Source organism: Silene latifolia, chromosome Y, assembly GCF_048544455.1.
Source record: "Silene latifolia isolate original U9 population chromosome Y, ASM4854445v1, whole genome shotgun sequence".
Lineage (NCBI taxonomy): Eukaryota > Viridiplantae > Streptophyta > Magnoliopsida > Caryophyllales > Caryophyllaceae > Silene > Silene latifolia.
This window is the reverse complement of record NC_133538.1, coordinates 290,075,166-290,099,860: the sequence shown is the minus strand read 5'-3', so window position 1 is coordinate 290,099,860 and position 24,695 is coordinate 290,075,166. Positions and strand designations below refer to the sequence as shown.

At 38.6% G+C, this 24,695-nt stretch overlaps 2 protein-coding genes across 2 annotated transcripts; one reads left to right on the top strand and one right to left on the bottom strand.

Annotated features, from left to right (window-relative positions):
* The first annotated feature begins 17,082 nt into the window (after window positions 1-17,082).
* Window positions 17,083-20,052, top strand: LOC141633677 (large ribosomal subunit protein uL3z-like). Its single transcript, XM_074446098.1, has 6 exons — window positions 17,083-17,221; window positions 17,394-17,504; window positions 17,891-18,001; window positions 18,101-18,405; window positions 18,758-19,167; window positions 19,545-20,052. The coding sequence occupies exons 2-6, from the start codon at window positions 17,420-17,422 to the stop codon at window positions 19,807-19,809; spliced, it is 1,176 nt and encodes a 391-aa protein (XP_074302199.1). The 5' UTR covers window positions 17,083-17,221; window positions 17,394-17,419; the 3' UTR covers window positions 19,810-20,052.
* On the bottom strand, window positions 19,788-23,414 carry LOC141633678 (polypyrimidine tract-binding protein homolog 3-like). Its single transcript, XM_074446100.1, has 3 exons — window positions 23,073-23,414; window positions 22,833-22,976; window positions 19,788-22,322 (listed from the first exon to the last, which is right to left on the bottom strand). Exons 1-3 carry the CDS (start codon window positions 23,328-23,330, stop codon window positions 22,314-22,316), a joined length of 411 nt encoding a protein of 136 aa, XP_074302201.1. The 5' UTR covers window positions 23,331-23,414; the 3' UTR covers window positions 19,788-22,313.
* Between the last annotated feature and the right edge of the window lie 1,281 nt (window positions 23,415-24,695).

The window sequence follows — 24,695 nt, the reverse complement described above, 5'->3', positions numbered from 1 at the left end:
ATTGAACTGTCGGTAGTACTCAGCTACCGACATGTCAGATGTCATCTTAAACCCATCGAACTCCTCTCTCAGCTTACTCCTCACATGCTCAGGTACAAACTCCCTCCTCATGGCCCTCTGGAACTCTTCCCAAGGTATAGCAGGCAGCCCCTACTTCGCATACATGTCCCTAGCATTCACCTTTACCTTGTCCCACCACTCACCTGCCGCTTCTCTCAAGTAGAACGCAGCTTGTTCTACCCTCATCTCATCCGGACAATGCACCAAATCCAGGATATTCTCCATCTCTCTGTGCCAATTATCTATAAGCATTGGCTCCCCGGTCCCCTTATACACTTTCGGGTTAAACCTCGCTATGTAGAGACTGATCTTTGAGTGATCAAACTCCTTATCCTTCCCCACTCTCTTTAAAGCTTCCGTAAGAGCATCTTGGTGCTCCAACATCTTAACTATGTCATCGGTGGTCATGCTCTCAGCTCTAGCGTACAGGGCGTTTCTCTTAGGCGGCATCTTGAAACTATATAAGAAAAGCTAGATATAAACACGCATACCACATTCCAAAACACGTATATAAACTGCACAGAACCCACTCGACCGAGTACCAGAACCCACTCGATCGAGTTGAGGCTACTCGATCGAGTGCCCAACCTACTCGATCGAGTGCCTCGACTCCAGAACCTAATCAGACCTCCTTATCACACACATACTCGACCGAGCTGACATGCCACTCGATCGAGTGACTCCTACTCGATCGAGTGCCCCTATGTACTCGATCGAGTACCCAAAAATACGGTTAAAAAACATCAAACTAACCACTCGATCGAGTCAGACCCACTCGATCGAGCACCTCACCTACTCGATCGAGTGCCCCCCACTCGATCGAGTCATGCAGACTCGTAAACAACTACCCGCATATTATCTCACTTTCCCAAACATACTATGCAATCTTTATAATTTTAACCAAAATAAACATGACTACGCATGCAAATCTACGCAACTCTTATATAATCACCAAAATGATCTATTCATGTTATCAAAATGCCACATTATAAACATCCAACATACTTTTCATTCAGTTCAACATGTAAATACATCTACTCCAACGTTTATTCATACTTCCAATTCTCCACATCTAACATCCAACAATTCACCACACATGCCGTTATGCACACATACAAACCAAAAGACAACACACACGAACCTGACACATATCCCCATGTGACCGGTTCAAAATTGCAGGGCGAGTTTGCGACTTTAGGACGTCTCCCAAGCCTTTGCATTAGCTCCTACAACTTTTACCCCGGGTTCATTTTAATTGACTCCCTATGTTCATTAGATTCATTGGTTATAGGTTTTAGGATCGTCGCTCTGATACCACTTTGTCACACCCCCATACTCCAAGTGCCTTACCAGTACCACTCAGGTATAAGAACGTCACCATCACAGTTTCCCGAGGCAATGATAATCAAAAGACAATAACGAAACATAATTTAAATAGTAATAAAGTTTAAGTGATTAAAATCCAAAACCAATCTGATGAAAGTATAATACATGTTCTCCAAAAACCAAAAGCCCAATAACTAAACAAAATATCTGACAACAGCGGAAGACTCTTCTAACTGCAAGTGATGACTCGTCCCAGCTAGCCCATAAACACCATATCAAATCTGCTCAACAACTGCTCACCATACCCGAATGGATCACCACAGTTTTATAAAACAAAGACGGGGTCAGTACTAATCACACAATTATATAATCACAATAAAACAGAAATCAATACAGCTCAATCATCACATCATCCCGAACTTCATCACCAACTCCTCAATACTGACTACACACCTAAGTGTGTAGCCCTGCCAGAGTACCCATCGCAACAGGTTACTCCTCGCCGCCAGTGGGGGACAGCAGCCGTTCCCACCTAAGCCCCGCTTATCTCCATCGAGCGATAAACCCAAATCCATTAATGTGCACATCCCTTTTGTGGCGGATCCACAGAAGGCGAATCATAGGCGTAAAGCCACTCCCACAAGTGACTCCACTCAGCCAGGGACGCACCCCGAAGAACATAGACAGATACAATCAGCAATAACCAACAACGATAAAATCCACAACCGTCACAATACCAACATGATTCTTTATCAACAATCACAGTCAACACCAAACCACATTATGTGACTAATACTGAGTAGGGAAACCCTACCTAAAATGCAAACACAAGCAGACAATCTCAACAGCTGAATCAAAACCTCTCCTCTACGAATCCTCCTCCTATCATATAATCACATAATTACTACTACTACAACTAACTATAAAAACCCCCAATCCCCAAAATTAAGGTTTAAACAAAGTCAATTAAATGCTATAAAATTGGTATGTAGATCTTACCATTGACGCAAGGATCACTAAGATGCAAAGAATGATGAAATCCGACCTCTTAAGCTCCGGGATTTGTCAATAACACGGATGAAGCGAACAACGTAGTTTCAATCTCCTTTTTAAGTTTATTAGGTTTGTAAAAGTGTTTAGGGAAGAAGTTGATAAGAATTATATACTAATCCGTGTTATTAACAAAACCCGTCAAAATAATACCTTTTAACCGACCTACTCGATCGAGTAACTAACGTACTCGATCGAGTACCCAGGCTACTCGATCGAGTACCCTACAGGCAGAATACTGTTTCTAAAATCAAAACACCTTTACTCGGCAGAGTAAGGCCCACTCGATAGAGTACCCAGAGACTCATAAAACCGTAGTATTACATCACAACCACATATAACTCATGTCCTCCCCACCGAACTCATATCCATCACAAGGTGTTACTCATTACATCATAAGATCTGGTAACTTAAACATCAGAACCAACACATACGTAAAACAATGCATAAAGAAGCAAAAGAACGCCTTTGAATTAAACATGATATGCGACGAGGTAAAAACATAAGCATATGACCCAAAACAGGGGTTACTAAATCGAGTACAACCTACTCGATCGAGTAGGTGAAGGTCAGAAGCACGTTTAAAAAATTACTAGGGCTACTCGGTCGAGTAACAAGAGATGCACTCGATCGAGTAAGGGCCACTCGATTGAGTACCCTACGCAGTTCTCAGCACTGTCCAATTTTTGTAAAACGGTCATATCTCACTCGTTTCTTGGTCATTTTGGGCGTGTGACCTATCGTTAAAATCGTAAAAGAAGAAGCTATCACCTCTAATTAGAATCACGTCAATATCACTAATACATCTCAAGTTATAACAGTTTAAAGACAACTTCTCTATAATTGGACAACATAACTATTTAATTTTTACTTCCAAACAACTTAAATAACAACAAAGTAAACAAAAACAACTCAATGCGCATAAAACCAGTATCCCTAACCACAAGTTACTATCTTCAAAAGCCAAGCAACAACATCCATCATGCACATATATTATTCAACTTGTTAATCATGTATTACCCACATGCTGTTATTCTATAATTTTCCGTAAGAACAATAACATAATATATAACATCAAATTCTCCATTCATATGTTACTAGCATAACAACATTATAAAAATTCACTTCCGTCATATAACCATGCTTAAATCATGAAATCATTATAACAACATTACTTCACCTTTTCCACCGAATCATCCATCATACACTTTATCCAACATATGCATATGAAATAACAGTAAACAAGTAGCTTAACGACTAATCATATTACTATATACGATTACTTTCATCCTTTCCACCACATCCTCCATTCAACCACATACCATTCATCCAACAAATTCATATATACATATTCATTCAACATATGCAATTGAACATTAGTAAACACATAGCGATCCCATGACACCCCATAGTGCCTGGTTTAAAGTTGTAGGGTGAGTTCCCGACTTTAGGACGTCTCCCAAGTTTAGCTCATAACAACTCCTACCCGGGTTCATTTTAATTTGACTCTCTATATTCATTGGGCTCATTAGTTACAGGTTCCAAAATCGTCGCTCTGATACCACTTTGTAACACTCCCATACTCCAAGTGCCTTATTAGGACCACTTAAGGCATGAGAATTTTACCATCTCAGTTTCCCGAGACAATGTATATCAAATAGACAATAATGAAACGTACTTTAATAAATAAATTTAAAGTGATACATTTCCAAACCAAAACTGTTAAAAGGAAATACAACTGTTCCAAAATGCTAACTCAAATAAAGTAAATGTTCAAAACACAGCGGAAGAATCTAGAAATCTCGTGGTGACTCAACCCAGCTATCCCATGCGCTTCCATCTCATACATGCTCAATAATTGCTCACCACCCCCGAATGGATCACCACAGTTTTCAAAACATTTAAACGGACAAAAATAATACAATAGAAACAATATACAATTATTCAATCTCCATCATAACTCCACACACCTGACTACACACTAAAGTGTGTAGTCCTGCCAGAATACTCATTGCAACAAGTATTCCACACCGCCAGTGGGGGACCGCAATCGTTCCCACCTAAGCCCCGCTCATCTCATCCGAGCGATAACCCATGTTCCTTAATGTGCACATCCCCTCATGTGGCGGGTTCCACAGAGGGCGAATCAAGGGCGTGAAGCCACTCCCGCAAGTGACTCCACTCAGCCGAGGACGCACCTCGAGAACCACAGACAAACAATCACAACCAACCACATTATACAACAACAATTACCAATCACCAATTCCATCACGATATGAATCAACAGCAATAAACAACCATCAACAACACTATGTAATCAATAACCGAGTAGGGAAACCCTATCTGGAAAGGCAAACATCAAGATCGTCATAATCAGCTAATCAAAACCGTTCTTCAACGCAATCACCTCCTATAATCACACAATCATTTAATCACTATCTAATACACATCATACTCCCAAAAACCCCCAAAATATCCAATTAGGGTTTCAACCAAACTCAACGAAACGACATAAAAACTGTACAAGGATCTTACCCACAATGCGACGGTATCAACGGCGTAAAGAACTCAACGATCCGACGACTCTAGCCCTTAGGATTTGATAGCAATGTGAGAAGGGAAAGCTACGTAACTTGTGTTCTCTTGTGAAAAGTTTAGAATGAAGTAAGAGTGAAAAAGAAATGACAAATATGTTTTTATAATCTTCTCGCGTTGCTATCAAACCCCGGCAAATAACCCGTAAAAAGTAACTTACTCGATCGAGTAAGTAACTTACTCGATCGAGTGACCCTTACTTGATCGAGTCCCCAACTTACTCGATTGAGTACCCATCAGCAGAACACTGTTTCGTAAACCAAACATACTTACTAGACAGAGTAAGCCCCATTCGATAGAGTACCCAAAGACATAGAAAACCGTAGTATTACACCAAGTGTAAAGGATCTTAAAAAAAGTTGAAGGTTGGTGATAGAAAAGTTGTGTCGTCGATTAGGTTTAGGAAGAAATGAAAAAGAAACTGATTTGGGTTTACGACTTCACGATTTAGAACTTATCGTTGAACTCGTCGTACTCAATCGAGTATGGGACTTACTCGATCGAGTGGCCTCTATTCGATCGAGTCACTAGACTACTCGATCGAGTAGCCTACGCTAGATCGAGTTCCCACATCCCATAGGTTACTATGACGCAAGGTCGCTTGTCTAAAAGGTTCTACGGGTCTAACATGTGTTCAAGGTCAATCAACAGGCAGTCAACGGGTCCCTAACAAGTCGGGTATTACAGTCTTCCCTCTTAAAAAGAACTTCATCCCCGAAGTTCAACCCATCGTCTCCCACAAACCAAAAGTGTATTCTAAGTTAAGATAGCCAACCACAACCTAACCTCCCACGCCGACTAATCATCATCATCCTCTCATGCGAACATACTATCAACCACAACTTGATTCCGAGTCATCATCCACATGTTAACAATTAAGAAGGTACACAGCCACAAACTATTACTTCCATTTTACCAAACGGATTTAACACCATAAAACGTCATACACCATACCAATTCGACACAATCAATTTACTTATTCAACAAACAATTAAACTATTAAATACTCCATGCATAAATTATTCAACAAGCGTTTAAATCATCTAATCAATAATTAATATTACCTACCATATGATTAAATTACTTCAGAAATGATTAAATTACTTGAACAACAATTAAATTATTTAACAGGAATAACAAATAAATTACCAATAAAGTACTTAAAAGACGACATTTTTGGCATTTTTCACGCGCGACATTACTCTTCCCCTCTTAAAAGGAACTTTGTCCCTGAAGTTCACCTTTAAGATGAACCATATTACGATAACACGTAACCATCACCTATCCTTGACATTACGAAATTAATATGCATTCATGTGGGCATATAGGAGGAAAATAAATAACACAAAATCATTAAATTATGCGCAGCAATACCACCCGATATATGTAAAAATTAAAAGTAATCTGGCCATGTGACATCATTATATTATTGCCGTCAACATAGTGCCAACGTAATCATCCTAAAAAAAATCACCAACGATTAAAGGAACTTAACAACTTCATAGAACGATCATTAAAGAAAATAAATTAGTAACCATACAAAATTACGACCACTGTTTATCTCTTGGATACAACCCATACAAAAGTATAAAACTCGATATAATGATCAATAATCATAATAACAACATGTAACGTCAACAAAGTACTCCCATAATGCCAAGTAAAACTAGAAAACGGTTTTTAAACACAAGCAGAGGCACTCGATCGAGTACAGAGTTGGGTACTCGATCGACTTAGACATACTCGATCGAGTATGCACAGGTCAGAATGCTCGCAAAAATGCATATACAGGCTACTCGATTGAGTTGAGGGCACTCGATCGAGTATCCTTAGTTCAGAATGCCCTCTTATGCGATATCAAGCAAGGAAATACACCCAATTCCGGGGTTTCATCCCGGACATCATGTACCTACATCACAAGTCTAGAAAATCCAACAAAAAATAAGGTCGTATGGTCAATTACAAACCGAATAAAATCCAATTACCAACAAAAAAAATGTAACAATCCAACACAAGTCCGCTAAAACAAGCATAAACAAGAAAGATCAGTCGAGGTCACCGCCTCGATCCTCCTCCATATCATCATCTCCTCCTGCTCCGGAGGTGCCAGCTCCTGACATGTCGCCTCCAAACCCTCCTCTGGTAGCTGCTCCCGTTCCTGGGTCTCCTCCACTCCTCCATGGCGCTAGGCATCCGTAAAGGTAGCTCTCAGGAACTCCCCATGTAGTCGGATCCACTCCGTAGGAGTAAAAAACACCACTATCATTTCCTACGCCGCGCCACCAAACCAGTTGGGCCAGGTTGGTCCCCACACCCTGCACATAAGCCATCTCGTGAAGGTTCCGGAGCACCAAGGCGTTGGACACTCTCTCTGTAAGCTCGCTCACATGCATCTGAGGGCTAAAGGAAGAAGGGTAGCCTGAGTACTGGTACTGAGGAGGTCCCTACTGCACAAACTGAGACTCCCCAACCACCTCTCTCACTCTCCGGGGTCCTCTCCCCTGTTCCTCCTAGCATGATCTCCCCCAAACGGCTCAGACATCTCTGCCCAAAGATCATCCATGATCAAGTACATCTGATCAGGAAGGGAAGCCTCCGCACTACCAGGGGCAGCCTCAATCAACGACTCGATCACAGGTAGGTGGTCTGGGTCGGGCACTCTCATCCAACTCCTTCCTTGCACTCTCCAAGCTAAACCCCCATTATCTAAAACTCGCAACCACTTCTGATGAATGAAGTAGGCCTTATCCAAGGTCGGGACAACCGGGGCCAAAGGTTTGAGGTCCGAAGAAGCCCCAAAACTGGTCAACCTCTCAGCTAGGCGAGTGGCGATAGCGCCGCAACTAAGGTAGCGGGCCGAAGACCTAGCCATCAATGCTAAACTGGCACATACTATCGCTGGGGCTCTGTAAGCAAACCTCTTCTCCCGGGTGGGGTTAAGGTAAGATATAAACAACATCACTTCATGCGAGTTAAGCTTACTCACATCCTTCCTCTCGTAAAGTAAACAAGTCAAGGATCGGAGAAAGATCTTTAAGGTCATGTGCTGAACATCATTGATCAGCATAACACTCGAGGTCGGGGCAGATCTACCGGTAAACAAAGGTAGGTAGCTACTAGCACCACACTCAGTCGGCACATCACTAAGATATCCCTTCTTGGCCCGGGTAAGTCTCAGGTGATCGGCAAACTGGTCAAGGGTTAGATAAAAACTCGTGTTCATCAGCCGAAAACCCACCATCTTCTCAGCCACATCATAGGTAAAAGAACTCATAAACTCAAAGGTCAAAAAGGCATACGAATGCTTCCTCAAGTGGTACAACCCCTCCAAACCCAACACCTCAAAAATGTGACGGGCATCTACCTCTATTTTCAACTCCTCCAAAATAATCGGGTCCATGCACCTTGTTGGTCTCAAGGTGCGGTCTAGCAAGCTAACAAAGGCACCCCTCTATTTAAAGTCCGCAAATATTACCGTCGGATACCCAGGTACCGGCGGAACAATGGGTCCTTGGCTTCCTTCCCCCACCTCTACCTCGGTGGCCGGTGTTTGAACGGGTCCCCTTGCTCTGTCGTGTAGCAGCAGTTCTCGGCATCTGTTTCAACATAGTTTAGCCATACATCGGGTTTTACAAATTCAAAGCAGAAACTTTCAATTGTCATATACAAAAAAGATGATTCTTAAGACGTATTTTCTTGCCAAAATATGTAGAATTGAGAGCAAAACATGAATTTACCAACTCCCTTACTCTTTGCAATCTATAAAAGATGGTTCAAAATCTCAAAATACGAAGTTTAAGCAAGTTATTGAAGTAACCGGGCTGCACTTTCACCAAAACTAAGCTCAATAAGTCGATTATTGTAGTGAAATTGGGACAAAATTTCAGCTTTGTGCACTTTTAAGGCGGAGTTTTAAGACGAAATTTTTGATGAAAATAACCAAAATCAAGCACCAAATATGATACTACTAGCATCCCTTACCCTTTTTCAACACTTTAAGATGAATTTGATGAACAAAATCGAAAATTTGGGGCAAACCCTAGAAAAATACGGGTTGATTATTGTCACAAATCGGGTTTAGTTTGTAATTCCTAACATCAATAACAATGATTCAAGGTAATTTCTATCAAAATCCGACAATTACAACACAAAATTAGGGTATAAAAACGGAATTTTCAGAAGATCCAACACCAACACCTGCTTCAAATTGCTTTAAAATCAAAAAAAAGGGTAGAAGTTTACCTTGAATTAGTTTGCAAACGAAATTGAAGGATGAAGTAGGATGATTTGGAATAAAACCAAGCACAAATACACCAAAGCTTTGTAGAGAAAGAAATTCTATGAGAGTTTTGAGGTTTTGAAAGAAGTAATAAGAAGAAAGAATAAGGAGAGTTAGGGATTTAGACCCCGAAAAGTATAAAACACGTGTTCTGTAGCAGCGGTACTCGATTGAGTATCTGCGGTACTCGATCAAGTAGCCTCTACTCGATCGAGTTGGGGTTGCTCGGTCGAGTTTTAACGTTGACAAAATTAACATTGATTCTGTTTCCTAGCAAACTCAATCGAGTGACCCACCTACTCGGTCGAGTAAGGCCTACTCGGTCGAGTACACCCTCGTACTCGGTCGAGTAAGTCAAAATACTCAACGAAGATTACGAATTGTTTGGTTATTCCTGCAAAATAACAAATCGTTCGGAGTCTAAGATATACTTAGAACTCATTACTAATTATCTATATACTATTACTACTGATTATCATTACTTTACATATAACACAAATACCGCAATTAAAATATTATAACTCTACTCTATTACATTCCAAACAACATACGATTCGATTCTGCCATTACGTATTTTAATTCACATATTCACTCATAACACTAACGATATTCTACCTTGTTCAGCTGCATGTCAAATTTTACAACCCAACATAGCACAACATGTTCGTATAATCTATCAAATATAGCAAACTCGTAAACCATTTACCAACTTTCATGTCACCACATATCCTCATGTATACTTCTAACACACCTTACCGTTCATCCACACACTTACGCATATATAACTATATAAGCAATTACGCATCACAGGTTCGATCATCTACACAGAAGACATTACCTTTATACAGATATACACCGAATATTACACACAATTCCCGACTCCATATCCCCGTTCGAAGTGGCTAGCTTAAGCATATTGGGGCCAGGATTTTGGAATGAGGGTGCCTTCTCACCCAAAATCAAACAATTCAAGGGGATCCCAACACACATATACTAGGTTCATTTTATTAGACAAACTACGTTCATTATGTTTATTGGTTACAGGTTCCAAAATAGTCGCTCTGATACCACTTTGTAACACCCCCATCTACCAAGGAGCCTTAACAAGATCTTCCCTAGCAGATACGGGCATTACCATCTCGGTTGCCCGAGGAATAGTATATCATAACGTCAATAAAAGAACTATTTAAAGTTTATTACAAGTTCAACTCCAAAGAAAGATACAACTGATTAACAAACAACTATCAACTATGGTGAGACTACTCCATGCCATGACTCGGTGAAAGACTCGTCCCTCCAATGCACCCAGCTAAGCTCCACATATCAACACCTGCTAAGACTGACTGCTCAGCATAATGGATCACGGCAGACACATAACAAGAAAGAAAGACAAACAAAACCACGCAAGGTCAGTAACTGAAGAACAACAAAACAAACATAGTACAACACAATCACCAATCTCCAACTCCAATACTCTGTCAATCACCTGACTAACCCGAAGGTAAAGTCCTGCCAGAATATCCATCGCAACAGATATCCACATCGCCAGTGAGGACCGCATCCTTACCACCTAAGCCTTGCTCAACACCATAGAGCAAATAACCATGTCCATTAATGTGCACATCCCCCGTGTGACGGGAACCACAAGGGGCAAATCAAGGGCGTGAAGCCATTCATGATGATGACTCCACGCAACCAGGGACGCACTTCGCACAGAAACACAATGATACTATCACACATTCAACGATGCTACACATCACACATAACAACCAATCAACAGTACTGAGTAGGAAAACCTACCTTTAGCAATTAGCAACAACACCGCATACATCCATATGAAGACAAGACAATCTCCATCAACACCTATCACCAACAGCAAGGAAAACCCTATTACTAGCAACCATAACCATAAAGGAACCTGAGGATGATAATGATGACTTACCTATACTCGGCATTCCGGCGACAAGACCGCTACCCGACTCAAATCTCCATCCCCATGGTGTCTCCAAGTGTAAAGGATCTCAAAAAAAGTTGAAGGTTGGTGATAGAGAAGGTGTGTCGTCGATTATGTTTAGGAAGAAATGAAAAGAAACTGATTTGGGTTTACGACTTCACGATTTATAACTTATTGCTGAACTCTCCGTACTCGATCGAGTGGCCTCTACTCGATCGAGTCACTAGACTACTCGATCGAGTAGCCTACGCTAGATCGAGTTCCCACATCCATAGGTTACTATGATGCAAGGTCGCTTGTGTGAAAGGTTTTAAGAGTCTAACATGTGTTCAAGGTTAGTCAACAGGCAGTCAACGAGTCCCTAACAGGGCGGATATTACAATTAGCGGGTCAGGAATTTCAATGTTTCTACTTAAAAATTTCAAACTTACTTTTTCAAACATTTTTTAAATCATTACCTGTTTGTCCTTGTCGTGATCAATTTCTGAGTCCGCAACTGTACATGAGTAAATGTCCTAAATCAAATTTTGTAGGCTATTTCAAAACTAAAATTAATGTTTTTAATTGGTCAAATATATACGTTCTATAGTATGCGTTTTTTGTACGAGGAGAGTAGTTTCAGGCTAATTAATTTTCTACGAAATTATCTTTAAGGTCAATTAAGATTCAAACAAACTCCTTCAATTCGATCTCCAAGACAGCAGAACACCAACTAATTTGTGCCCAAAACAATTTGAAACTTTCTCTCATGCATAAAGAACCTCACAAATCGACTCTCGTAGAATTGTGCTCACTAAGAGGTGATAACGTGTAATACTCCGTATTCCTTGAAGTGACTCGGTCGAGTACAAGAGGGTACTTGACCGAGTGGGTAACTTACTCCGTGGGTAACTTAGAATGTGGCTAATTTACTCGGCCGAGTAACTCACTTTGTGGGTAACTTACTCGACCGAGTGGGTAAATTACTCGATTGAGTCGATCTGGTCAAGGAGAGCTCCCTCGGTTTTCTTCTATTTTAAGGCGGGTTTAAGGGTTCTTATAAATAGCTTACATTCTTCTAAGACCACCACAATCAGTTTTACTCATTCCAAACACATTTCTAAAACTGTATACTCACCCCCAAACACATCTAAGGAGAATATTAGTAGATTTAATTAGCAAGTATTCATCTCTTCCTAAATCATCTTTTGGTAAGTTTTCTTCAAACCTTCATCTAGATTCTAAGTGTATGCTATATACTTCTATTCTAATCATCCTTATGAGGATCTAGACTGAAGATTGGGGATTTCTTCTAATGTTCTTGAGTTCTTGAGTTTTGACCTAGAAATTGGGAATTTTCTTATGTTGTTGAGTCTTATGAGACCAAACCTTAACTTTTGGGGGGTTTGGGGGAAATTAGTATATAAATGGGCAATAGATTAAGAATGGAGTATGATTGTATGTTAATATGTTCATATAGGTGCCGAATTTGTGTGGAATCGGTTTAGATTGCTTGGTTGTTAATTCATGGAGCACTTTAATTGTTGCTAGCTTTGAAGAAATGCTTAAAAAGGTAGAGACTTTCTCTACTCAATCCTTGGAATTATGTATATGTTTATGTGATAATTATGGTTGTTATTGTATTTGTGACAATGATTCTTGATATTATGACGATGGATGAGGGATATTGATATTATATGGATGAGATATTGATGTGTTTATTGACTAGGCTTTGGACTTTGTATTGTTGGGGACCGATACGAGTAACTAGGAGGCACAGTTGTACGCGGAGGGCCGCCTGCTGAGTCTCCCCTTGTTGGCCCGCCATAAGGGGGATGTGCACATTTATGATCCGGAGAGTGATTGTAGTCGAGCACGTTCGCCGTGTGATTTGAGTACCACTGTGGTTGAGTACGTTCGCCGTGTGATTTGAGTACCACTTATTTGTCGTGTGAGTTGTAGCACGTTTGTTAGGGCCACTGTATGTGTTGTAACACGTGCCCGAGTCCATTAGCCTAGTCAATCATATGCCTTGATAATTACTTTGTTGTTGTCATATGTTGGTTGTGATTTGAGGAAATGAAATTTGATTGTGCTTAAGGCACGGATTGAGATTGTTGGTAACATGTATTGATTATTCTCACTTTAGAGGTTTATTTGTGCATGAAATTTCTCTACTCAACCTTGTGTTGACTTGTGTGTTGCTTGTGTCCAAATCATTTTTAAAATCGTGATGATCCATATGATATTTCCGATCATATTGGGGAGCAGCTAGACTTGTAGGTATTGGATGATGATGATGCTATGGATGTGGTTGGGGCCATGGGACAAGCTCGACGTCACGTATAGAGTCTAGCTTAGATTGTCAACATGGTGACTATAGGCCTATTTCTTATTTTCGCGGCTAGTTGTATTTTGTAATTTGACATTTGGCTTGTATTAATCATTAATCTTTGGACTTTTATTAAATGTTTCTTAATTGAAATTTTTGATGCATGCACTAGGAAACCGAGATGGTAGCATCCCCGTTTACCTTGACCGGGTAAATGGGGATGTTACATAACGAGTCGATCCCGAGCTTGGCCTTACCCAGCTTGTGGTCGTAAAACAAAACTCGAGCTCACCCGAACTTGAAAAAATTGAGCTCATTACCATGCTCGCGAGTTTTAACCCGAGCTTGAGCCGAGTTCCAACTCAACTCGAATCTATATATAATTGTTAAATTGTCTTTTTTTTTTTCTTTTGATATTTCCAATCTAAGAATTTCAAGGTAATGTATATAAATATTGGACAAATCGGTGGAACATTTAATATGGTTATACAAATATATAATCATGATATATATATTTTTATAAAATAAGACGAAGATATTATTTTATAGCACAAGTTCAGGCCGCTCACGAGCTTTTCGCGCCGAGCCAACGTTAGCTCGGCTTGATTCTTTACGTTATCGAGTCGAGTACAAACAAACCGAGCTTTTACCGAGCCGATCACTCAAGCTTTCTCGTCTCATTATCACCCCTAATGCTCACCAATTTTCTTCCTTTCATAAAAAATCTCACAAAGCGGCGCATAATCAGATGTTGGTAGCGTGTCTTGAGGATCCATTAGCTTGGCTTGTACATGAACAACTCAATCTTACCGTCAACACTACCTTCCTTACACAAACTCATCAAAAGCAAACCAGCTTTCAAAATATTCGCTCCCAACATCTTTTCACCCGAAAATCAACAAACCGAAATAATGCCTAAAACACAATGCGGAAGTAGAAGAAATCCAAGTCCGAACATTGGATTCTAATACCAATTGTTATAAAAGAGACGTCATGTTACTCAATAGTTAATTGATTAATGGCAACACGGACAATAAATTAACGAATGTAAAGAACCTTGACGTGAAGATTTACGTGGTTTATTATAAAATCAGTAGCTACGTGCACCCTGCGAGGATATCAAATTTCATTATTGTTAGAGAAAACTGTTAATTACAGCCTTTTAAAAACCACTTTTTGAAAATTACAGCCTTATATAATTTTTTTTGTAAATTACAGCCATAATATCACTTCTGATCAGAAATTACATCCAAAACATTAACTCCGGCGGAAAATTGACGCAAAATTGAATTTTTGTGACTTAAGTTCATTTTTTAAGATCAAAATACCCTTATCTTCAACCTTTGTAACCCCACATGTTCATCCCCTTCATGAGATTTCACAACTCCATCTTCTCTAATTTTCCATTTCTTCAACAATACCACATAATCTAATTCATCCATTTTATTTAAATTCTAGCCTAATCAGTTTAATTGAATTCTAGTTCTATTATTTCCATTTTCTAGGTAGTGTTTGGATACTTCAATTTTATTCGATAAACATAATTTTAAATATAAAATCTGAAATGAGGATTTCAAAATCCAAATCTTCTGTTTGGGATGGCCAAAACTTTCAAATCCTCAACTCTTAATTAGACTATCGATTCTCATTTACTATTGTAAATTTGAAAACAACAGTAATCTAATAATTTCTGGAAAAAAAAAGTTTTTTGCAACAATTTGCTAAAAATACCCAAAACAAGTAATCGAGGAGAGAGATTAGAAAAAGTTATCAGAGAGAGGAGATGATGGAGCTGCTCTAAACAAATGACGGAGGAGAACCAGACCTATGTCCTTGATGAAGAATTTCAGAAAGACAGCGGGTTAGGGTGTCATTTCAGATTGTATGTTTTCATGAAGAGTCGGAATTTACTTGAATTTAAATCAAATCCAAATTCAAATCCTCTCATCTTCCAAACACTAGATTTGACCCAAATATGTATTTGCAAATTAAATGTCTATTTCCAAACATACCATAAATTAATGGGCAATCTTCATCATCAATTTTCTCCAAAAAATAATTAGGGTTCTTCATGTTTGGTAATAATGGTGAGGAATATGAGAGGGTTTGGGGTTAAATGAGAAGTAAATGATAGGTAAAGTGAAAAGATTTGGGTAGGGTAAGTAGGCAAACAAATATGCAAGGGTATATCGGTCACTTTTTGACAAAATTCACCGGAAACGTCATCGTGGTGCAATTTTCAAAGAAAAGTGATATTATGGTGGTAATTTTCAAAAAAAAATTATATAAGGCTGTAATTTTCAAAAAGTGGTTTTTATAAGGCTGTAATCAACAATTTTCTCTTATTGTTAAGATCATTAGTACAACAGCAGAGCGATTGGTATACACACGTTTTTAAGACAACACAACACCAACCAATTAAAGCTCGGGAAAGAAAATCTCAAAATCACAACAAACATAAGATGGGTTGGGTCAAAAATAGTAAAAGTAAACCTGCCTGCTAAAGGTCGTCGACAATTTACTAATTATCGTCGACAATTTTAATGAACTTCCAAAACTACCCCTCCCTCACCCCCCCCCCCTATATTTTTTCCGTCTTGTTTTGTTTTCGTAAAAAAATAATTAATAATTACTAATAAACCCCGTTCGGGGATAGTTCGTTTTATTTTAATTTTTTAATTTATTGAAACTTATTTTAATTAGCAATTATCGATCCACGCACCCAAAACTAATTTAAGACGGAAATTAATAATTTTTTTTAAAAAAAAAAATTGTTGAAAAAGGGCCTGGATGAAGAAATTTTTCGTCCGAGGACAAAGTCCTGGACAAAGAAAATTTTCGTCCGGACCATGGTCCGCATAAAAATATTTTCCGTCCGCACCAGTCCAGACATGAAAATATTTCCGTCACTGCAGACGAAAAATATTTTCGTCCGGAAAAAAAAAAAAATTCTAAATTTTTTTTTTTAAAAAAAAAAAAAAAAATTCCGGACGAAATTTTTTTTCGTCTGGACCTGGGTCTGGACGAAAATATTTTCCGTCTGGACTTGGGTCTGGACGAAAAATATTTTTGTCTGGACCATGGTCTGGACGAAAATTTTCTTTGTCCGGACCATGGTCTGGACGAAAATGTTTTTCGTCCGGATTTTTTTTTTTTTTTTTTTTTTTTTTTTTTTTTTTTTGAAAAAAAAATCATTTTCTGACTTAGATTAATTTTTGGTGCGGTAATCGATAATCGCTAAGTTCTCGTTCATGTTGTTAATTACAAATCCCGCTTTTTTTTTTTTTTTTTTTGAAAAACAGTCTTTTTTTTTGTTTGAAAGATTTTAGTGAGACGTTAGTGAGATGGAATTTGACTTGTGTTTCAGTGAGACGGAAATTGCATTTTAGTGAGACGGGAATGGAGTTATGTTATAGAGGGCAAACTTGAAAATTTACATTAAATGTCGACGATAATTAGTAAATTGTCGAGGACATATAGCAGGACCCAAAGTAAAAAGGGCAGCCCAACGTAGAATGAATCCAAAGGCCTAAGATAGACGACATTCTGAAACACAAGAGTTTGTATAAAAATGCGATTGAGTAGGGTTTTAGATTTGTAGGGTTCTTATCGCTTGCAGTCGCTTCGCTACACCACAAGCCACAAGGTTATCTCTCTTCTACACTTTGTCTTTCGATCTCAATCGCATTTTTTGTTTGGATGTGGATTTGAAATGTTTGTAATCTAGATTGGAATGAATACTTCCGTTGTTTCGATAGTAATTTTTTGTTTGGATGTTGATTTGATTGTGTGTTTTTGGAATGAATGAATGAATGTAGGTAAGAGAAGAGAAGAGAAGAGGAAGATGTCTCACAGGAAGTTTGAGCACCCAAGGCACGGTTCCCTTGGGTTTCTACCAAGGAAGAGGGCTTCTCGCCAAAGAGGCAAAGGTTCTCTTCATTTTCTCCTTCCTTCTCTATTCTGCCACCATCTGTTGATGTATAATATTAGTAATCATTGTTGGTGGATGTGGGACTAAACTCCATAGTTGATCGCTCTAGATTTGGACCCCACTACCTTTGTCCATATTGTAGAGGATTGTGGTTGTGGGTCACGTGAGGGTTGAGGTCATTGTGCAAGAGTGTAAATGCAGAGCAAAATAGGTGCTCTGCTCTTAACATGTGAGTCTTGAGTTAGTGAAGGGGAATAGGGCGCTGGAAAGCTGGTTGAGGGGAAAGATTGAGGTTATATGTGGGTACTGGCCCAACACTCTGTAGTTAGCTTTTCTATTACTGTCATTAGAAATCTCATACAGAACTTGTTCATTTGTTTCCAGTCAAGGCTTTCCCCAAGGATGACCCCACCAAGGAACCAAAGCTCACTGCTTTCTTGGGTTACAAAGCTGGAATGACCCACATTGTCAGGGAGGTTGAAAAGCCTGGTTCAAGTATGTCACTTATCCATTATCTACTTGATTCATCATTCGTTTCTGTCTAAATTTTTCTTCAATGAGATTTATGGTTATGTTTGTGTTTCTATGATGCAGAACTCCACAAGAAAGAAACTTGTGAGGCTGTCACCATTGTTGAGACCCCTCCAATGGTTATTGTTGGTGTTGTTGGTTACGTGAAAACACCTCGTGGCCTACGCACATTGAACACTGTCTGGGCTCAGCATCTCAGTGAGGAGATCAAGAGGAGGTTCTACAAGAACTGGTGCAAGTCCAAGAAGAAGGCATTTACTAAATACTCCAACAAGTATGAAACTGATGAGGGAAAGAAAGATATTCAAGCTCAGCTTGAGAAACTCAAGAAGTATGCTACTGTCATCAGGGTTTTGGCTCACACTCAGGTAACTTACTAAATATGTCTCTTTTTATTTTTTGTTTTCTTAAATCTGAAACTTGCTAGTCCTATGCTGCCAATAGATAGGTTTGGTTAGTTTCTCGTGTACTAGTTCCAGGTATCACATAGAGCTGGACTTTTTTTTAAAAAATTCTCTTTGAGAAATTAATGGTTTCATTGTTTAAATTGCTTGACTAAAAACAAAGTAAAATGGGGACAAAAAATCCGATGAAGGTTGTAGTTTTGAGCTGTTAATGGTTTCATTGTTTAAATTGCTTGACTAACAAAGTAAATCGGACAAAAATATCTGATTATAGTAGTATTTTTGAGCTGCAAGTCATGTTACTTTTTATCAACAGATTCGGAAGATGAAGGGTTTGAAACAGAAGAAGGCTCATATCATGGAAATTCAGGTCAATGGTGGCACAATTGCCCAAAAGGTTGACTTTGCTTATGGCTTCTTTGAGAAGCAAGTACCAATTGACGCTGTTTTCCAGAAAGATGAAATGATTGACATTATTGGTGTGACCAAGGGTAAGGGATATGAAGGTGTTGTTACTCGTTGGGGTGTCACTCGGCTTCCTCGTAAGACTCACAGAGGTCTACGTAAGGTTGCTTGTATTGGCGCTTGGCACCCTGCCAGGGTTTCATACACTGTTGCCAGGGCTGGTCAGAATGGTTACCACCACCGTACCGAGATGAACAAGAAGATCTACAAGCTCGGTAAGGTTGGTCAAGAGGATCATACTGCCATGACCGAGTATGACAGGTTAGTGCAAAACAGCAAAACTCTTCTATTTTCTTAACAATCTATATATATATACCTCAATTTCTTCGTGTTATCATTGGTCAAGATATCCTGCCATGACCGAGTAACTACTGTCTGTTTTCATAATATGTTCTCGTTTGGTGACACTCCCTTGGACCCTTAATATCTGAAAAATACTAGTAATAAAAGGTTGATAATAAAATTGGAAGTCAAATGCTCTGACAGACGTTATATTATAGACATCATAGAGAGGGATTGTCTCATACGGTATAATATGTGTCAATCTTCCCATATCAGGCAGCTTCATTAATTCATTTTGTAATATGTGTTATTCATGTATCACTAATCTTATTGTTTTGGTCTATTTGATAATTTAGGACTGAGAAGGAAATAACTCCAATGGGCGGTTTCCCTCACTATGGTATAGTGAAGGATGATTACCTTTTGATCAAGGGTGGTTGTGTTGGACCTAAGAAGAGGGTAGTAATCTTGAGGCAGTCTCTTCTGAAGCAAACATCTCGAGTTGCTCTTGAAGAAATCAAACTCAAGTTTATCGACACTTCCTCAAAGTTCGGTCATGGTCGTTTCCAAACTGCTGATGAGAAGGCAAAGTTCTACAATCGTGCGAGTGCGAAAGCCTAAGTCACTGAGCACTTGAGCAGTTCCTGTTTTTAGTTTATTTATCTAGTTCACTTCGAGAGAACTTGAATTTCCTAAGGATTCTATTGTTGCCAACTGAAATACCTTCTGTTTATTCGAATTGAATAGCTGAAGTGCTCTGCTTTATTGGTCGTATATTATTGAGGACCTTCGACATCAAGTTGGATCTAGAGTTCATTCGAATTGAATTATTGGCTCAATGAATGAAAGCTCGCTTTCTCAGTTTGCCCCATTGCCAAAAATGGTTCTATGATGATGTCTATTATAGTAACTAAAAATTCATGTTCCGCAATAAAAACAGATATCTGTAAGACTGTAATATTGAACAGTTAGGCTTGGAGATTCGTTCACACTAACTCATAGAGGTCTGCGTAAGGTTGCTTGTATTGGTGCGTGGCATCCTGCTAGGGTTTCATATACTGTTGCCGGAGCCGGGCAGAATGGATACCGCCATCGTACTGAGATGAACAAATAGATCTACAAGCTCGATAAGACTGGCCAAGATCATACAGCTATGACCGAGTATGACAGGTTAGTGCAATTTTTTTCCTTGATGGTACTTAAGCGTCCGTAAAATTATGTTCCCAGTTGGGATTTTGATAAATAAACTTTCGCAAGTTTTGTGCGTAAAAATTATTTTGAAAATTCCCCAAAAGTCTATCATCATACATGACAATTATTGATGGAATCCGTCACTCAATGGGTCCCTTCAAACAACTCGGGTTGCACCCAACCCCGTTTTCTGGTTTCCTTAGAGTCTTAGACCCTTTTCGTTATAGTTTGCTCCCAACCCCGTTTTCTGGTCATTCCGGTTGGAAACATTCGGGTGTCTGAAAGGTTATTCTGTGTAGGGTTATTATACTCGCTTTCATTATACAGGATAGTTTGCACCCAACCCCGTTTTCATTATACTTGCTTTCAGATTTGAGTAGGTTCAGATTTTGTGTAATGGTTAGTTTGGGCTGTTGGTCCTAAGAAGAGGTGGTCACCTTAAGACAGTCCCTTCTTAAGCACACATCTAGGGTTTCTCCTGAGGAAATCAGACGTAAGTTGATCGATACATCCTCAAAGTTTGGTTGTAGTTGCTTCCAAGACTAGTGATGTGAAGGCGAAGTTTTACAATCTTGTCAAGACCAAAGTTATTTACCATATAGGAGGGGCAGAAAATGGCCTTCAATTAGATACAAGGAATTTTAGTCTCTAGATATGGAAGATGTTTTGAAACCGACTCTTGAGAATAATTTCCAAGTTCCGAAAATACTCCAAAACTTTACACGAATTTCAGCGGGATCATATCTTGTGCAGTCAGATTACCTACCATGACATTAAAAATTGGTAACTCGTGCCAACATTATTGAAACTGAATTTTGGGTCGTTTTATCATCCTATTGATAAGAACAGGTCTTGAACGCAGACAAGGCTGATGGCAGTTTGCCAGTGCTGTTAACGACTAACCAGTCTCACCTATCATGACATTGTTATTGTGATTGTAAGCCCATATGAAAAAGCAACAAAAGAGCTCTCACAACATAATGTTCCAATTTAACGTTCAATAGGTTTTGGTATAGACGGGTGGGGCGAATCTACATATATAAAAGCCAAGTTTTTTCTTGGCTTTTGATTGGCTGGTTAGTTTTACATGTGGGCCTCGCCATGTCTCCTATACTATTTAATTACCTTCTCTCCTCAAATCAATTCCTCTTATTTTTATCTCTTATTTCTATTTTAATTGCTTATGTTAAAACATAAGTTAAAATGTCATAATTTATATAAATGTTGCAATTTACAATTTTACATACATTCAACGGGTCTAACATGTCAAATACCTTTAATATAATTCTAACAAAATACGGTTGTATATTATCTGATATTTAAATCTCCAAATATGGACTATTTATACGTATTGAACGCTTAATCAGGCTCAATTATATATTCATGTATCTAATAATAGCGCCTGCTATTACGGCACGTGCATTTTATGGCAAATGAGTATTTTGTGAGAGGAAATGGTATCCGTCTATACGTATAGACGGATAGTGTCCGTCTATAATGAGAATTTGTGTTTAAAGTTAACTCTACAGCACCATCTTTTAAGGATAATGTGTTGTATGATTGGGAGAAAGAAATGCGGATAATTGATCCACATTGGGAGTTGCGTGCTTACAAACAAGGGCTTCAGTTGCAAGTTCTTCTGTCTCGAACAAGACCAAAGCTTGTTTCTTCCCATTTACCATGAAAAGCTTCGTGCTAACAACTGGCCCATGTTCCTCGAGGAGGTCTAAGATTTCATCCTCATTTATGTCTTCCGGAATGCTCGATAGATGGATCATTTTGGTAGGAGAACAACAATATCGGTAGTATTTTGCAGCGTTCCGGGTAAAACGGTTGAGGTTTGAATTATGAAAATCCCGAGTCTCAGGAGACGGTGTTATGCTTGAATACTTGGAATAGTTCACCTCAAGTTGTTTCCCAAACAGGAGCACTCCCTAATGTATCTAAACATGAGAAAAAAAAAGGTTTAACATGAGAAGAAATTGTTTTGAGAAATGGGGTATGGTAAAAAAAAATGCACAACTAACCCGATCCAGATGATCTAAGCTGAACCCAAAACAACCTGACATCCCAGCCACAATCCACTGACGCGATATTGTCTAACCAAAAACACAATAGTAGCCACCCCAAATGGCCCGACTGACAACAAATGGCCGCAATGACCCGTTTCCCACGTCAATCGTATCTCGTAGAGGGTACATGAAAGGGTTATAAAACATCAAAAACTTGAAAATTTATGGATGCACAAGTCAAAAGGTCTATAAGCATATGAAAGGCCCCTGATAAACATATACTCCGTATTAAGTAACTTCATTACTAGCTATTACCATGCATTTTCTTAAGATAAACGGCAACTCGGCAACCATCTAACAAATTTTATAAAGAATAGACAAAAGTACTTTTTAAGAGCTGGATGCATGGGATAGAATCGTAGACAAGAAAACAAATCAAACCTTTAAAAAATGGACAGTCAATTCTGCCTGAAAGCCATCGGACATCTCAACAAGCGCGTGATCAGGTTTACTTCGAAGAAGCTTGATCCTTAAAATGTTTCCATACAACGAAAACAAATTGAAAAGCTTGTCTTCATCTATTTTCTGACAAATTTTACAGACAATAAGGTAAAGGAGAGGAGACAATATCAACCTGATAAGAGAAACTCATTAGATTAGTCAAATTGCAAATTTACTTACATCAGGGTTCAAATTGGATACTATGACCGTACATCTGTCATTCATGCCACTAACACCAGGAGGAACACCCCCAGCAAAAGCCGCAATAGATGCAGAGTTTCCCATCTGTGGAGATAAGCAATAAGGATAGACATTCACGGTGTGTTTGGATACAAAAATGGTAGGGAAAAAAGGGGAATGGAGAGATTTTAATTTGCCTTTTAGGAGGAAAATGAAGGGATCCATTTCCACTCGCCTTCTAAATCCCTCCACTTCCATTTTACTAACCAAATAAAGGAAATTGATTCCCTCCACCCCCCTTCCCTCTAAACCCCCTTATCCAGACACACACATACACGCGCACATTTGCTTTTTATGGCCAAGTAGCTAAGCATCTTTTATATATATATATATATATATATATATATATATATATATATATATATATATATATATATATATAGAAATTGAATCATGTGAGACACTCTTCTTAGGGTGAGGTAGAAATTGTACTAATCTTAAAACCGTCGATTAAAAAGCCATAGATACACCAGATGATGCCACGTGTCCCCATACAAAACCCCATCAAACACACATTTCCCTCTTCAACATTCATTTACTCCGACTCGCACAATCCTCACTTCTCTTTACTTTCTCTCTCTTCATCTACTTCTCTTCAACTCAAATTAAATGTTCACTCTCATTCGATCACCATTTTATCACTCTGATTTTCATCGTCCACACCATAATCATGCTGCGATTCATCATGTTTTTTCGATCTTCACGTTTTGTTCTTGACTCTTATTATGTGTTAATCATCAATCTCGAAGTAAGTACGGAGTATTATTCTCATTCTCGCTTTTATTCTTTTTTGTTTTTAATTTTCATTTATTTGAATGTTAAACTTGTACTCGCAATATCATGTGATTTCTGCCAGTTATTTGATAATATACTTGCTCTTTTATTGTTCGATTTTATTATTGTTAGTAATTTCCGCTTTTTAGGTTTTATTATTGAATTTGTTCATGTTTCACAACTATTATTTTGTTTATGTATTATTCTGGTGAAATTATGTGATTAATTGATTAGTTAAATGATCGATTGTGTAAAATTTAAGTATTTAGGTATTTGATGATGATTATGATGAAAATCACTCGTGATTCACTACGCGATGATTTTCGACGATCTCATAGTTCTTTCGATTGATTCTCCTAATTCTAGTGGCATTGATCGTCCTCATCTTCACTTTTGTTTGCTTCGTCTCTTCACTTTTTTATCTTGTGTGATTTCGTATCAACAATCGGTTTAATTTATTCACGTTTATTTGATTGAAATTGTTGTGTGCTTTTCTGTCATTTTAGCATTATTTCTTTGTTATTTTAGTATATCTACGGTGTATTTTAGGCGAAAGGCGAGAGTGTGTGAAAGGAATATGACGTATGTATAGCGAATTTGGAAAAGCGTGCTAGAACGCCAGAAAGCATACTAGAACAACAAATAAATATTACTGAAATTTGAATTGGTATGATATTGGTACGAACTAGTGGTGATTTTTGCGTCGTGAAAGGAATATGTTAGTGTATGTCAATAGTTTTTTTCACAATTTCTGTCATTCTAAAGTTTGATTATGTGAAACCTGGACTT

Bases quoted from the DNA above. Each gene is read 5' to 3' on its own strand.
- LOC141633677 (XM_074446098.1), top strand. From the start codon at position 17,420: ATGTCTCACAGGAAGTTTGAGCACCCAAGGCACGGTTCCCTTGGGTTT. The intron at 17,505-17,890 runs GTTCTCTTCATT...ATTTGTTTCCAG, and splicing joins TTCTCGCCAAAGAGGCAAAG to TCAAGGCTTTCCCCAAGGAT. The intron at 18,406-18,757 runs GTAACTTACTAA...TTTTATCAACAG, and splicing joins GGGTTTTGGCTCACACTCAG to ATTCGGAAGATGAAGGGTTT.
- LOC141633678 (XM_074446100.1), bottom strand. From the start codon at position 23,330: ATGGAAGTGGAGGGATTTAGAAGGCGAGTGGAAATGGATCCCTTCATT. The intron at 22,977-23,072 runs GTAAGTAAATTT...AAAATTTGTCAG, and splicing joins TATCCAATTTGAACCCTGAT to AAAATAGATGAAGACAAGCT.